At 40.4% G+C, this 13,162-nt stretch overlaps 1 protein-coding gene across 19 annotated transcripts in view; it reads left to right on the forward strand.

Moving 5' to 3' along the window:
- The first annotated feature begins 3,342 nt into the window (after positions 1-3,342).
- Positions 3,343-13,162, forward strand: part of ebf3a (EBF transcription factor 3a) — a 71,523-nt gene continuing 61,703 nt past the window's right edge. For 10 of the 19 annotated variants that reach the window (XM_048987842.1, XM_048987845.1, XM_048987835.1 and 7 more), the window contains exons 1-6: positions 3,344-4,044; positions 4,308-4,464; positions 4,858-4,921; positions 5,433-5,488; positions 8,106-8,179; positions 10,030-10,098. In XM_048987842.1, coding sequence (XP_048843799.1) covers positions 3,911-4,044; positions 4,308-4,464; positions 4,858-4,921; positions 5,433-5,488; positions 8,106-8,179; positions 10,030-10,098 — 554 coding nt within the window. In that variant the 5' untranslated portion in view covers positions 3,344-3,910. Of the gene's footprint in view, positions 4,045-4,307; positions 4,465-4,857; positions 4,922-5,432; positions 5,489-8,105; positions 8,180-10,029; positions 10,099-13,162 lie in introns of all 19 variants that reach the window. The other 9 variants (XM_048987829.1, XM_048987841.1, XM_048987849.1 and 6 more) reach the window with 1 other exon arrangement.

Below are 13,162 nucleotides of genomic sequence, written 5' to 3' on the forward strand. Positions count from 1 at the left end.
ATGACAAGTTTTGATTGATGTCAGCTGCAATTGATGTGACTTGGCGATTAAACAGACGGATCAAAAGTGTACAATAAACAAAAATAAAAGAACTCTCTGATATGAATCGAAGTATTTTTAACTGTTTGCTTGGGTTCTTTTGGTGGCGTTCTTTTTCCTCTTTACTCGTCAGAACATCGTCAGAACTAAAGCCTGACCTAATTGATCAGAGATTAAAATAAAAATGTGTGTATGTTAAGGCCGCCCGCGTGCTCTGGTATGATGCTCCCGGACAGCTGGGCGATAGCCGTCTGACTGACTTTGCCTTGACATCTGGGAAAGCCACTGGTGTGTGGCACGCGAATCGGTTGATGTCGCTATTTAAATGCAAATTTGCGGGGGGGATCATTGGAGCCTCACCCCGTAAATTCACACAAAAGGAACACTTCACACACAATAAGGAGGAGGGTCGTTTCTTCGGGAGGTCTTGGCAACACCGAGCAACTCTTATTCAAACCCACACACCTTCTGCATGACTAACTTTTCCTTTGTCTAGCCTCCACTATTAGCACACTTCTCAAAATGAGATCTAACATGACCGACGTATAAAGCCCCGCGTCTTAGTGATTTGCGTCTTACAAAGGATAACAGCGGTTACTGGGTGCGCTTGTGCACTACAACTACTGCGGATACAACAAAACAATAACAACAACAAACTACCATTACCACTGCCACTACTGCTACTATCAAATCATTACTAATGGCTGTAGGAATATTATTAACAGATTAACAATAGCAGCCATATACCGTTAATAACAGAGCTTTATCGCGTGCAGATAGTGGCTTTCTGGTAGCAGGAGGATAACGGTAGTTGGCACAACACTAAACATGCAAACAGTTTATCTGTGATTGAATGACTCAAGTCAACTCAGCAAGCCTTTTAGCACGTCACGCATGTTTGCATCTATCGTGTAATCTGCATTTAAAAATACATCTAGATACATTTAGATTTAAGTCCACTCTGGTACGCTGGAAGGGACAAAATGTTACCAGTATTCTGAAACTGTCACGCAACTGAACAACGTAAATAGCAAGCACGTTTTCTTTGCGTCATGATTTTGAAACGAAATGGCATATAACGTAGTAAATTAATAGGACACGTTTTATAATCTCCCGTCCAATTTCTTAATTTTGTGGCTCTGTGATAATTTTAGCTTTGACGGAAGCCGTTTAGTAGAGTCAAAGTAAAAGTTGGTGAATTAAAGAGCGCATTTTCCACGCTTTGAATCCAGGACCAGATGATCCTAGAAAATGAGCTGAAATAGATTCAGGCTCAGCGCCTGTTGTGTGGAGCAGCTGATTCCTCTATTTCTGGCCAGATGGCTTCTGAACACAGATTTGCATTCATTTTCGGCTAATATCTTCCAAAATAGTGGGGCAGCTGCATTTGTTGTCAAATAAGGTTTAAAACTCCTTTTTAGGACAGGATCGTTACCTACGTAATGGGTTTCTCGAACTTTTCTTTCCCCTCTCCAGTCAACGGTATCAGCTTTAAGAGGATTTGTCTTAAACCCCTAATTTGGTAATCAGATTGAAATCGCCTTGCCGTGTAATCTGTATTAAAGATACAGTAAATGACTTAAAGCAATATACGATCTCTACGACGACACAAAACATAAATTAAAAGGAAATGCCAACTTAATTTTATATAAATGTTATTTGAAATGTATACAGTTGAATTATTCTAACTGAACTGTCTGGGTTAATTATATCTCTTTGTATTTGCTATTTATTCAACGCTTTAAATATACATAAATTAACCAATGCGATTCAAACAAAAACGTATTATAAAAACCGTTTTTAGACCGAATCCAACAGCAGATCTCAATTTATACTCTACTCGCGCAACAAATGTGTTTCATTTCCTTAACATATATATATATATATATATATTTCTCAATATGAATATTAAAATTTCGGTGACACTTGGATGTGAAGTACACTTCAAAAAGACTAATCTTATTACCTTCAAATCATCGTAAAATATAATTTTATTATACTTACGTATTTAATTAGACGACCAGGCAATGTAACGGATTTTGAGACGAGGCAAGAGCAACAGCTTTGATAATTCACTTATCTTTGGCAATAGTCATTAACCCCCAACACCAGCAAAATAGATTGCTCTCTAAAACACATCTCTCTTCCTTTCTACATCCCCCCACCCACCCCCTTTAGTGCAGAGGGCTGAGGGTCCCCTGATAACACAAATCGGACTTCGATTTTCACCGATTAATTAAAATATTAACATACATACCCTGCCAATTGACAAAAAGCAAAGCCTTAACTTATAAGGCTAAAGGAAGCATCAGGCAGCGTTAAGATTGTCCGCGGTCTTTGTATTATTATCAAAGACGTACGGGATTTTCTCCAAAGGAAAGCAGTCTGGATATTCTTTTTTATGCCCGGAGTCTTTTTTTCTCGAGTAGCAAGATATACGATAAAATGTAAACGAATTACGCATCCAGCGCGAACTTTGATGAAGAAGGTAACTTAAATAAAACGAAGCAGTGATTTACTGCACCAAGTACTGACAGCCTATCGAAACAGATGCTGTGCATTCTACCTGCGAAATGAATTGGGCCTATTAAGATGTAATTATACTGCACATCAATATAAACATGCACACTAAAATGTGATTTATTGATATCTTTATTTTGCTATAAAATTGGTAATTGTTGCATGTAATTTTAAAGATAAAGTGACTGAATGGAGTCAATGCATTTTAGCCAAAGCGAGAGAAAAACACACAACGCACTATCATCTAAAACAGTAAGGTTATCACCTCTTCTTAACTATGCTTTATAAGTGCATATCATGCGATCTGGGTTTATTACGGAGCATACCGTTTCACGTTCCATTAAATTAGTGGGTCAATCCGTTTCGTCTTATACCCTTATTCTGTTTCCATATAATGCAGTAACGTAATTCATTGATTACACATCGAGTGATCAGACCACAACATATACCTGCAAAAAAATATTTAGTGTGACATACCAGCTACAGATAACGTAACTTTTTGGCGACATAAATTATTCCGATTTGCCTTTTTCCCCTAAAGTGTTATATATATATTGACTAAGAGCATTTTCACTAAATGTTCATTTAACGGGGGAGAAAATTCTCTCTACATTGTAAGAAAGAGTAAAGCTGCTGTTTCGAGCTTGCAGCAATGATAGCGTGCGCTCGGGAAGGCGAGCTGCGATCGCACACAGGAATTGTCAGTCTTCCATATTTGGGCAAAGCCACGCCCACTCAGCGTCATATTCTGACAGCGCCGATCCCCCGGGTTTAGAGTTTTGGCTCCCGGGAAAGGTTCCATTCCTAGGGGATAGAGGGCTGAGTTTTGTATGCTACCATCCATTCTGCAAGACGCTAAAGGCCCCTCATCAACCTCTCCTGTGTTCAGGAACACCTCCATGGTAATCATTTTTTCGTTTATTTGTCTTCTGGAGCGGGAGCGTCTTGCCAGAAGTGGACGATTCAGCAGTGACCTGAAGGTTTTTTGATTCTGTTGAAGAAGGATGGCACTACACTGAAAGCATCGCCAAAACCAAGTTACAAAATATTTCTTTTAATATAAAGAATAAAACAGAATTACCAACTTTTAAAAATAAAAAAACCAGCTGGTTAAAGGACTTCCTAAACGAAAGGATCGCGCGTTAACTAGCTGCTGAGGTACGGTAGCTTACTCTTGTGTAAATTGTTTATGTCGTGCCAGCGCAGGACGGATTGAAGAAGGAAGCACGACTTCAGAGCTGGGTTTTCTCCACAGAACACTCAAGAGCAAACTCGTGCTCTTATCTTCCAATCGCCAAGGACAAGAAAAATACCCGTTTGGTAGGAACTGGTTTTGCACAAAACTGTTTTAATGTTTGGGATTCAGGACAATATACCAAGAGGTGGGACGACAATGAAGGAAGAACCGCTGGGCAGTGGGATGAATCCTGTCCGATCGTGGATGCACACAGCTGGGGTAGTGGACGCTAACACGGCCGCCCAAAGGTATGTATGCCAAATCATCCGATTTTTAATGCATTTCTCAGATCGACCCTAAATCCCCTCAATGCCCCGTATCAATTACAATCTCCCCATGCCCCTCTTCCGCCTTTTCCCTTTCATTACATCATATTACTGTTAAAGTGACAAATCAAGAAATCTCCTGTCTCCAAAACGTGCTTCCCCAATCTACAGCGTTTGCGTCCACTCTGAATATCTCTTGTGTATCTCCCATTTAATCGAGATGGTCTCCTGTTTTCTCCCCGCAGCGGTGTGGGTTTGGCTCGGGCGCACTACGAAAAGCAACCGCCGTCCAACCTCAGAAAATCCAATTTTTTCCACTTCGTCCTGGCTCTCTATGACAGACAGGGGCAACCCGTGGAGATCGAACGCACAGCCTATGTGGACTTTGTGGAGAAGGAGAAAGTAAGGGCTACTTTGGAATATCATCCCAAACTATCGCTGCGTATGATTTTCACTTAAAAGGTCAAAACTAAAAGGAACTCTAACGGTGGTGGAGTCACGTGCACTTTGATTTTTTATAAGATCACAAGAAAAAAAAAAGTTTAACATTTATTATTATATATAAGCATTACATTTTTGTTTAACGGACTGTTATGTTTAAATATAGATTTAATTTCACATTGGATATGTCGCCATTATTGATGGACAGTTATATACATATACAATTAGGCACATAGGTACTTATACCTTTTCTTTCGCTAAGCACAAAAATCATTTTTAGGAGCTGTGTTCGGCAAAGTAAACAGTCTCACGAGATATGTCTCGCTGATTCGAAACAATGCTGATTATTTACAGGAACCAAACAGCGAAAAAACCAACAACGGGATTCATTACAAACTACAGTTATTGTACAGCAACGGTGAGTCACATCTGATCCGCGTCCGGAGGATGAAATTTAGGAATATGAATGTCGACATAAGCAATCTGAGAAAGTGTAAATCACCCATCACTAGCGTTCATAAATATTTTAAATTAAATAAATTCAGAACCAAGTTAGTAACTGAAGAATAATTAAATTTAATAGTGAGTGCTTTACCATTGTCATACCACACATGGCATGTTTAAATTGTTTACTGTAAAATGCGAGCAGTATTATATGTTAGTATATTTGGATTTGCTGCTACATTTAGGATGATAACAGCAGTTTCTTATTAAATGTGGAATTTAAAATTACTTTTTTTCATACGATAAATGAGTGTTAAAGTGACAAGGAGGATTTAATCACACAATTTAAAAATTAACATATACTAAGTGTTTAATTCAGATGACATAGTTATGTTCACGATTTATTGTTTTTAATTTGAAGGTAAATAATTCTTACAGCTATACTATATATTTTCTAATTGAAAAACATTAAATCATTTTCCTAGGCGTCAGAACAGAACAAGATCTTTACGTACGATTAATCGATTCCATGACAAAACAGGTAAGACTTTTATGTCTTGTATTTTTTTTGCTTCGCACCCTCTTAAAACCCAGTTACCCTAAAACGGAAAGTTGAGCGATACTTTTAAAGGCTATAATAAAGCGTGAAATCTTATCCTTCTTAAATTAAGACGCCGCCGAGTCGTTTTGATAAATGAGAGATACCGTCTACTTGCGTCGGCACGATTGATGGTGTTTAGAAAATGTGATTCTTGCATCCAGATAGTCTTAAATAACGAATAAAGATGTATTCATTTATTTGCGTTTAAGGCAAACATGCAAATAAATATTTTAGTATATAACGTAAAACATTTAAAGTACCACCGGTCTCAGCGCCCGCTGTGGTCCAAAATATCTCAAAATAGCCCGCAAATCCTAATTCAGGTTGTAAGCTCCAGGGGTCTCCCGAACCCGTCCGTTCCTATCAGATGAGTGACAATTTATTTCTTGGACGCCTGCTTTGCTTTTCACTTAACTTAATTGTGTCGTTAGTTTGCCTGTTCATAAAACGCTTAGACTTCACCCGAATTTAAGTTTCATCCAGCATAAAGATTTTTGTTTTAAACAAAATTGTATACTTGATCCGAGAATGAATTTCTGCCAAATTGTCTCCATGTGCTTCATGAAAAAGACATACTACTTCATGACAAAAGCATGTATTTATTGCATATATACAGTCGTCGACACCGTTAACCAACGCTACCCACATGTGTAAACGTTAAAAGGAAACTAAACTTGGAAAAACACGTGACTACTTTAAATATATATATATATATATATATATATATATATATATATATATATATATATATATATATATATTAAACGTTTTGCATGTATATTTATTCAATGAATTATATACTTATAGATGAAAGTTACGTTCATGAACCCCTTTCAGCGATCACTGAGGCTTTTATCCTACAGTAATAATATGAGTTAAGCGTAAGTCCCTATCAGGGTGAGAGGCCCTCTTGAGTTCACAATGTAATTTATTTCCTTTGTATACAAACGCTAAATGTTTTAGGAAATCACTAGCGGCTAATTAAGAGGCCCGTATTGATAACTACAAAGCCCTCATTCACTGAATAAAAAAAGCTTAGTGGCGAGGTTTAAATGCTCTTATTAATGGTCTTTGTTTATTCATGGTTATGTCAGCCGAAATAGTGTTTAAAAATATTAGCGTTTCGTCTCCCACTTTGTTGACGCTAAAGTAACGTTGTAAATGATCAACGAGTCAATGGCGCTGAACGGTCATTTTTATGGATTTCTGTATCAACAGCAGAAAGAAAAATAAATCACCCGCATGCGGCTGGTCACGGAAGAGAGAAAAAAAATACATCTATCCTAGATGAAGTTATTTAATCGAGTTGTGCTCTGTAAAATGACCGTGACCGAGGGCCATATTATTTTGCATTAATTTGTATTTTTTTATATTTCAATTTTAATTCACTGTGGGATTTATATAAATTATTTCATAAATCCTAAAATTTGCTGTTTATAAAATGTATATATATATATTTATTTAATTTGTTTTGTTATTCGCGTTATATACAGCGCATGATTAAATGGCTTCTTAGAAGTTATTGTCGGCCTGTATTAATACCTTCATCTACGCGCATTCATAATTTTATTGTTGCCGCTGTTCATCTCTATTAGTCTGACTGGACGTCATACCGGCTGGACCTTAGTGGGCTGATTAGCTTTGGCTGCGATTTCCGAAATAGGAGAGACTTTTTTGTGCTTCTGTCGTGCGCAGTTGAGAAGGCAGGCATACCCCCGTAAGCGGGCAGGGAGAGTGAGAAGTGCTCGCCTAGATCGCAGACAGACAGGGGAGAGAGGGAGGGAGGAAGGGAGGGAGAGAGGGAGACGGAGCGAAAGAACTGAAGGCTAGCGCACCTACAGCTCTACACCATCTGTTTCAGCCATTGCTCGAAAATTACTCAACCGTACCCCAGACACCGCTTTTTATCCAAAGAGAAATCATTGTTAGCGGCTCAAAATAAACAACAGATTGGCCATTAGCACTTTCCCCCTCAAATATCTGCAGATTATAACCATGTTGACGTATACGGATATGGGTTTTATTTAAAGCGACCCTCCCCATATGAAAACCTCCATTAGCTTTTAAATGTAACTGTTAATCTATGTAGGATTTCTTTAAAAAGTAAATATATCATTAACATTGCAATATCGCGACGCTGTACGTTACAATGCGTAACAACTGATCCCGGCATAAATATTTAAAGTGTGGAATGAACGCTAAAATACGCACATTCAAGCACACACAAGACATAATTAAATTATTTCATTTGCCCCCTTTAGGCCTTTTTTGTGGGATTTTTAGAGTGGTGCTCGTTATTATTATTTTTTTAATTCAATTTCGAAAAGTTTAATAAATAAAAACATATAACACGGAATTTTATATTTTGTTTGAGTAGCATTTCATTCATTGCTTATGTTAATTATTTTTGTTCAACTGCATATTTGGCCAGTTTCAGTATGTTTACGTATTGCTAAAATTTGCGTGGCTTATGGGCCTACAGTGCTAAGTAATGCTGTGGCGGATTTTAAGTTGCAGTGTATAGCTCTGATATATATGTTTTTGCTTTAATTTTAAGGCTATTATTTATGAAGGTCAAGACAAAAATCCAGAAATGTGCCGAGTTCTTCTCACCCATGAAATCATGTGCAGGTAAGAGGCAGTAGTGTCTACATTCTCTGTTGTTTTCCTTTAAAAACTGTCAGCAAGAAGAACCGACGTAATGTAGGTTCTTGTAATTTCTGCCGTTTGTGGTCTCTTATTTTGGCATGCGGGGTAATATGCGCCAATTTTAGTGTTGATCTTCGGGCTATTGATTTTCCTGCTCCTCGGTATAGCGCGGACAGGCCCTGGTTTATTGCTGAAACGTATCGAAAAAGTGTTTACGATTGAATCGAATGAACAGATGTAAAATACCCCCATTCTCACATGATAAGCAGACCGACATCTTAGGGCCCTCTTGCTTTTTCCAAATAAGACATTACGATCAATTTACGGGAAATATCCCCTGAACCACACTGAAATCTGGAGATACCAGGTTGTGGTTTAACTGAAATAAAATCGATAACGAAGTGCTCGCGATTCACGTGGCGCACGGCCTATTACCTATCATTAGATATGTTACATTCTCATTATGGACAGGGATGCGAAAAAGTACTGTTATCACCTCCAGTAATAGACCAGGAAACGAATCAACAGCAAATTAATGCCTTCTTTGTCACAGCAGTATATTAAAAAAGTTAATTAATTGCATTGTTGTCAAATATATTACCACGCCGCGTCAAAGCGCCGATTCACTGGTTAATACTGTAAGCTTTTGACTCAAAAGAGACAGTCTGTTATTTTTATTTTGTACGATTACATGGAACTGGATTTTTTTGTCCATATCTTTATTTAAGCTGCATTAATATTAGATATGTGCGCCGAAATGTGCTTCATGCAATTTAATTGTTAGTATTTATTTATCGATTTGTTAGTTTGCAGTCTTCTGATGGGCAACACGCGCGCGTTTAATGGCGCCGCATTTTGGACCCCCGGAAATAGGCGCTCGTTAGAAGTACAGCAGTGATGCCAGTGGGCGACAGTAACAGGCACCATACTCTATGGGGCATACTATTCCATACTATCACATCTATTTACCCAATGCCGGTCTTCCAAAGGCGCTTTGTTAAAGAATAATATAAAAAGCCGACGTTTCCACACGCCACTGAAAAGAATATTAATTATATACAGATAGAAGGAAATTCTTTATTACACACCTCTGCATGTACTGCAATTAATATGGAGAGAGCACAGATGTGATTTTAAGCTGTAAGTGTAGGACTGTAGACTTTCTCTAATCATTTTAGCTGTCAGAGCTAGAGAGCTTTATATACTTTACATACCATATGGTGTTAATTTAGCTAATTTAGACATGATACAGGTATGTTTTTTTTTTTAAAATGCAAGAAGCATAACAGTTTTATTTAGCTGCATCTTTAATTAAAGTTGTAATAATGTACCATTGGTGTACTTGCAAAATGAGAATAGTGCTTCGTTGTGGAAGAGGATATGTCGGCTTTTTGGTTTGTAATTAATAAATGCCCCACAGAAATACTGGTTGAAGGTGGCATCTCGCGTCCTCTCCAGAAATAACAGCTTGACAATTAGAGGTAAACAGAAAGTAAAACTGTGAGTAGTTATTCCCCAGCCTCTTGGCATCGCCTCCTCTCAGTTCACTGCTAAGGCAAACACCACAACATGTTGTTTTCCATCTTTTAGCGGAAGGGCTGCGATTCGCTGGGTGCCGCGCGAGTCGGGGAGTGGCAAGGCACGAAGTGATGATCGGCCGAAAACAAAAAGGCAGAATGGAATAAAACTAAGCAAAATGTATAGGGCCCCAGTTCGCACACAAGGTGGTGGCGGTGGTGGTGGTGGTGGGGGGGTCAAGATGGAACTGGATTTGAAGGCCTGCTACAAGATGTCCTTTAATCTCGTAACGTCTTAACGTTTTCTCCCCCCAGTCGGTGTTGTGACAAGAAAAGTTGCGGCAACAGGAATGAGACACCTTCAGACCCGGTAATCATTGACAGGTAGGGGTGCATTTTGTGTTTATTAATTTTTTACTGCTCTCCTTTTGCCCATTTGTGTGGGACAAGGCTCTGCCCCCCCCCCCCCAATCACCACCTTCCCCCAACACCTCCCCCCCCCCCCCCCCGCCTCTGCTAACTTCATTTTGCGCTTCTGTGGCGTTTGTTGTTCTCCCGCGTTGTCGTGCACAGGTGGGTTGACTTGGAAACCTGGCCGGCTCTGTGGGGACTCGGTAATTGCTTGCGAGTTGTCAGGGGAAGCGATTTCATCTGCCGCTCTTCGTGCTGTGCGGAGAGCTTTATGCCTACGGAGTTTTTGGCTTTAAATGGAGAGATGTATCGCCCAATGCCTCCTCTTAATTTGTTAACAAGTGCCGAGTTCTGCGTAGTTCTTGTCGCGCCTCTTTCGCAGTCAGCACTTATGGTGGCTGTTAGCATTTGCGATTAGATTTTGATTTGGCCCGCAAAAGGTCAATTTGCCGCGAAAGGCATTTCTCACCATGGAAGTTGGGTGTCGCTTCTTCTCTGCTGGATTTTATGTTTATTTTCCCACTGAAAATCTCAGCTGTTGATGAGTCAGTGGCCGTCGAATCGATAGGACGGTCAGATACTTCAAAGACTCCCGCTGACAAAGACCCCTTTTTAATCCGTTATTTTTTTTTTTTATTATTGGCTACACGATGGCATGGTCACTGGTCACCGAAAATGAGACAGTTGATTGAAAATGGATGCTGAGTTCGGGGCTTGTATCCGGCAGTCAAAGCTCAGTTTGGCAGAATTGTAGTCTTAGTGTTTGTGGCGTGGGAGGTGAGGTTGGAGAGAAGCTAGCTCGATAGTAGCTAACGTGCCATCCTCCACAAGGCCCATGGCAGTGCTATATCTCGACAAGGCAGGAGTGAACGGAGTGTGGGACGTGGGCCTCCGTCGATTTTCCCGAGTGGGAGCGCCTTTCCGCATCCGCAACTGTGCCAGGCTGCCTTTCTGATGCCGAAAGATTCCCGTCCGCTTTCCGGGGAACTCGACCCGAGAGGGGATCGTCGCAGAGGCCAAGCAAAATATGCACCACCGACGGATAGCAATGCTAATGTTTGACTATCTGAAATAGCTGTTTGCTTAGTGGAGAATGTTTGGTATCTGACAGAAGGAACATCTCTCTTTTTAGTAATCAAATAGGTCCGGCCAGTTGTTGCTTTCAGTCTTGGAGTGTGTCGACTATCATAAAACAGGACTCGGTTCCTGGGATACTGAAGATATGGAAATGAATACTGACTTATGCATGTTTTCTTTGGGGGGTGGGGGGTGGGCTGGTGTTTTATATTTTTAGTTGAACCCTGGATGCTGTGTTATATCTGCTTTGTCCTGTACTTGCTGTTCCTATTGTGTTAGATTACATTGAAATATTCGTCCATTACAAGTGCATCCAAATTGCTTTACTTATTTAGTTTATTTTAAGCATAATCTTTTCACACTTTTGTTTCCCTTTGATTCTGAAAACTGGGTATCTTCTGTAGTGTCTGGAAAATGTGGTTTATTCGTGTTTGGATTATTGAGTAAAACCGAGTCTCTGAATGAAATCAGTTAATTATTAATGAAAAATGCTGGTTGTGGCTACTCTTAATCCACTTACATTTTTAGAGATGTATGTTCTTGAGGTCTCTGATGTGGAGTTTGGTTAGACAGGGAATGGCAGGACTGAATTATGGCGATATTATGGCAGTGTGTTCCACCAGCTTTTATAAAAGCTTGCTGGCATGCCTTTTCTCATGCCTGTTTTTAGAGTCGTGTTTTTTCGGTGACCTTTTCCGTACATGTATTTTTTTCTTCGAGGGGGTGTGGGCAGCCCATGTTGCTTTATATCACTGTTGTGTAATGAAGTAACACAAACATCTGCCGTCGCTGGGGTGGGGTGGGGGATTACAAAGAGGCCTGTGTCAGACGGGACGTTAGCGGCCAGTAGGGGCAAACCAAAAAAATTCCACCGTGGTTTGAGGTCTGCTCCGCACTCTGTAATTCAAAAGTTACAATGTTTACGTTTTAAATTCAAGAAAAGTTACACGCCACTTCCTGCGGGGGCCCTCCTGTGACACTTGACTCATGTATATGTTTTTTCCTTATTGTAAACCTGTGATGTATTTACCTTCAAAGTAATATAAGGTAACACACTTTAAAAACATTTAGTGTCACTGATATTTAACACATTTGTTCTCCCCATAAATTGCTTTGCTCTCTATTGTCACTAAATAGACTCTGAAGTAAAGAATATCTCCCTGCATTGTGCTTCAAACTGCGGAACAATGCCTGTAACATCAGTAGAACAGGAAAAGGGTTGCCACAGAGTGAGAATTAAGCCCCAGGAAGAGAGGCAGGGGGATATTGTAGTGAGTTCAAACACTGGATGAAAAGCTCACATTGTCATTGTGATGCGCTCTGAATGGGATCGCGGGATCGTTTTCATAGCGGAGCGATCCGTTCTGCGGAATCACAAAAGCAGATGTTTCTAATTAGACACTCCTATTGTCTGTGTATCACAACTACGAGGCGGATCATCTTATTCCTTCGCGCCGGAACGTTCCGGCAGGCCCCGGATGCCCGTAGCGTCGCCGCGTGTACGCACGCCTCCGTGAAGGTGGATCAGACGCTCGCCGACGATCTTAAACCTTAAATGTAAACAATGATACCTGCGAGGTTTTTTTTTTTTTTTTTTTTTTGAGGGTCGTTGCGTCAATCCCTCCCCCAAGGGGCCGCTGCGGTTGACTCCGGCGGTTCAGAGCGAGAGATACAACTGTTGCAAAGCTGGAGAGGGCGAGGGGCGGGAGGACGGGGGAGGTCCGCTCGCCGGCAAGAACGCTGGGCCGTCGGCTCGCTCTGGCGCGTTCGGTGGGCCCCCGCTGCCCATTATCGACTGCATTCTCCACCACATTTTCCCAGATGGTACGGGGGGGCAGTCTTACTGCTAGCTGGCATCTCGTCGGACAGTAACTGGCAACCTCGTCGATCTGGCATTTTCAACGGAGTTTAGGAGACTTATCATTCCAAATGTGTCCTGTTTTCCTGTCCAGGAGCCAGA

This window comes from Brienomyrus brachyistius, chromosome 20, assembly GCF_023856365.1.
Source record: "Brienomyrus brachyistius isolate T26 chromosome 20, BBRACH_0.4, whole genome shotgun sequence".
Lineage (NCBI taxonomy): Eukaryota > Metazoa > Chordata > Actinopteri > Osteoglossiformes > Mormyridae > Brienomyrus > Brienomyrus brachyistius.